Here is an 899-nt window from a genome sequence, read left to right as displayed (position 1 = left end):
TATATATATGATAGGCTTCTTTCAGTTTTCCATCTACCACATCCACTCACAAGGCTTTGGTTGAGGCTATAGTAGAAGACACTTGCCTCAGGTGCCACGCTGGGGGATTGAACCCAGAACCACGTGGTTGAGAAGCAAGCTTCTTACCACACAGCCTCATACATACATACATACATACATACATACATACATGTTTCTTGGTTTGATTTGAGCTCACAACATCATGCTTCACTGTCCGTCTCTCCTTGTCTCTTTGCAGCAACAATGTGATAAATACTGGGAAGACATCGTCAATGACTACGGTCAGGTGAAACATGGTAAGATAACAATACGTACCATAAACACAGTGTCTATAGCTCACCTCACCATACGTACCCTGCAAATATGTAAGGTAAGTACCTTGGTTATTGCCAGCTCCCTTTGTTTTTGATTGGGACACACTATCGAAGGTCTCCTTCCTCTTTATTTGTTGTTTAACCCAGGCTCAGACCAGATCTGGTAGCTTTATGATCACATTTGTTCCATCAGCAACCAACTTGTCTATTATTCAGGCATAGTGTATCTAGGACTACATTATTTAATGTGTCCTCTCTCAGCTGTCTGTCAACTATGACCCAGCAGACCTATGATCAGAGTTGTTCCAGCTGTGACCACCCTGTCTTTAATTCAGACATGGTCTATCTAGGATTATAATATCGAATGTGTCCTTCTTTGTCACTGTTACATTTAGCACTAAGTTAGCTCAGATCCGCCAGACTTATGATGAAAAGTATTCCAGCTGTAATCATTTAACAATCACCATGAACAATCACTTTATCTAAACCATTAACAATCATTTTATCTAAACCATTAACAATCATTTTATCTAAACCATGAACAATCATTTTATCTAAACCATG

The 899-nt window shown here is 39.5% G+C and overlaps 1 protein-coding gene across 1 annotated transcript in view; it reads left to right on the top strand.

The window, feature by feature from the left end:
- Positions 1–899, top strand: part of LOC106882921 (receptor-type tyrosine-protein phosphatase kappa) — a 10,272-nt gene that overhangs the window by 8,755 nt on the left and 618 nt on the right. The window contains exon 4 of the mRNA XM_052977735.1: positions 260–391. Coding sequence (XP_052833695.1) covers positions 260–391 — 132 coding nt within the window. The remainder of the gene's footprint in view (positions 1–259; positions 392–899) is intronic.

The sequence above is a fragment of the Octopus bimaculoides genome, chromosome 28 (genome assembly GCF_001194135.2).
Source record: "Octopus bimaculoides isolate UCB-OBI-ISO-001 chromosome 28, ASM119413v2, whole genome shotgun sequence".
Classification (NCBI taxonomy): Eukaryota; Metazoa; Mollusca; class Cephalopoda; order Octopoda; family Octopodidae; genus Octopus; species Octopus bimaculoides.
This window is presented reverse-complemented; position numbering and strand designations above follow the sequence as displayed.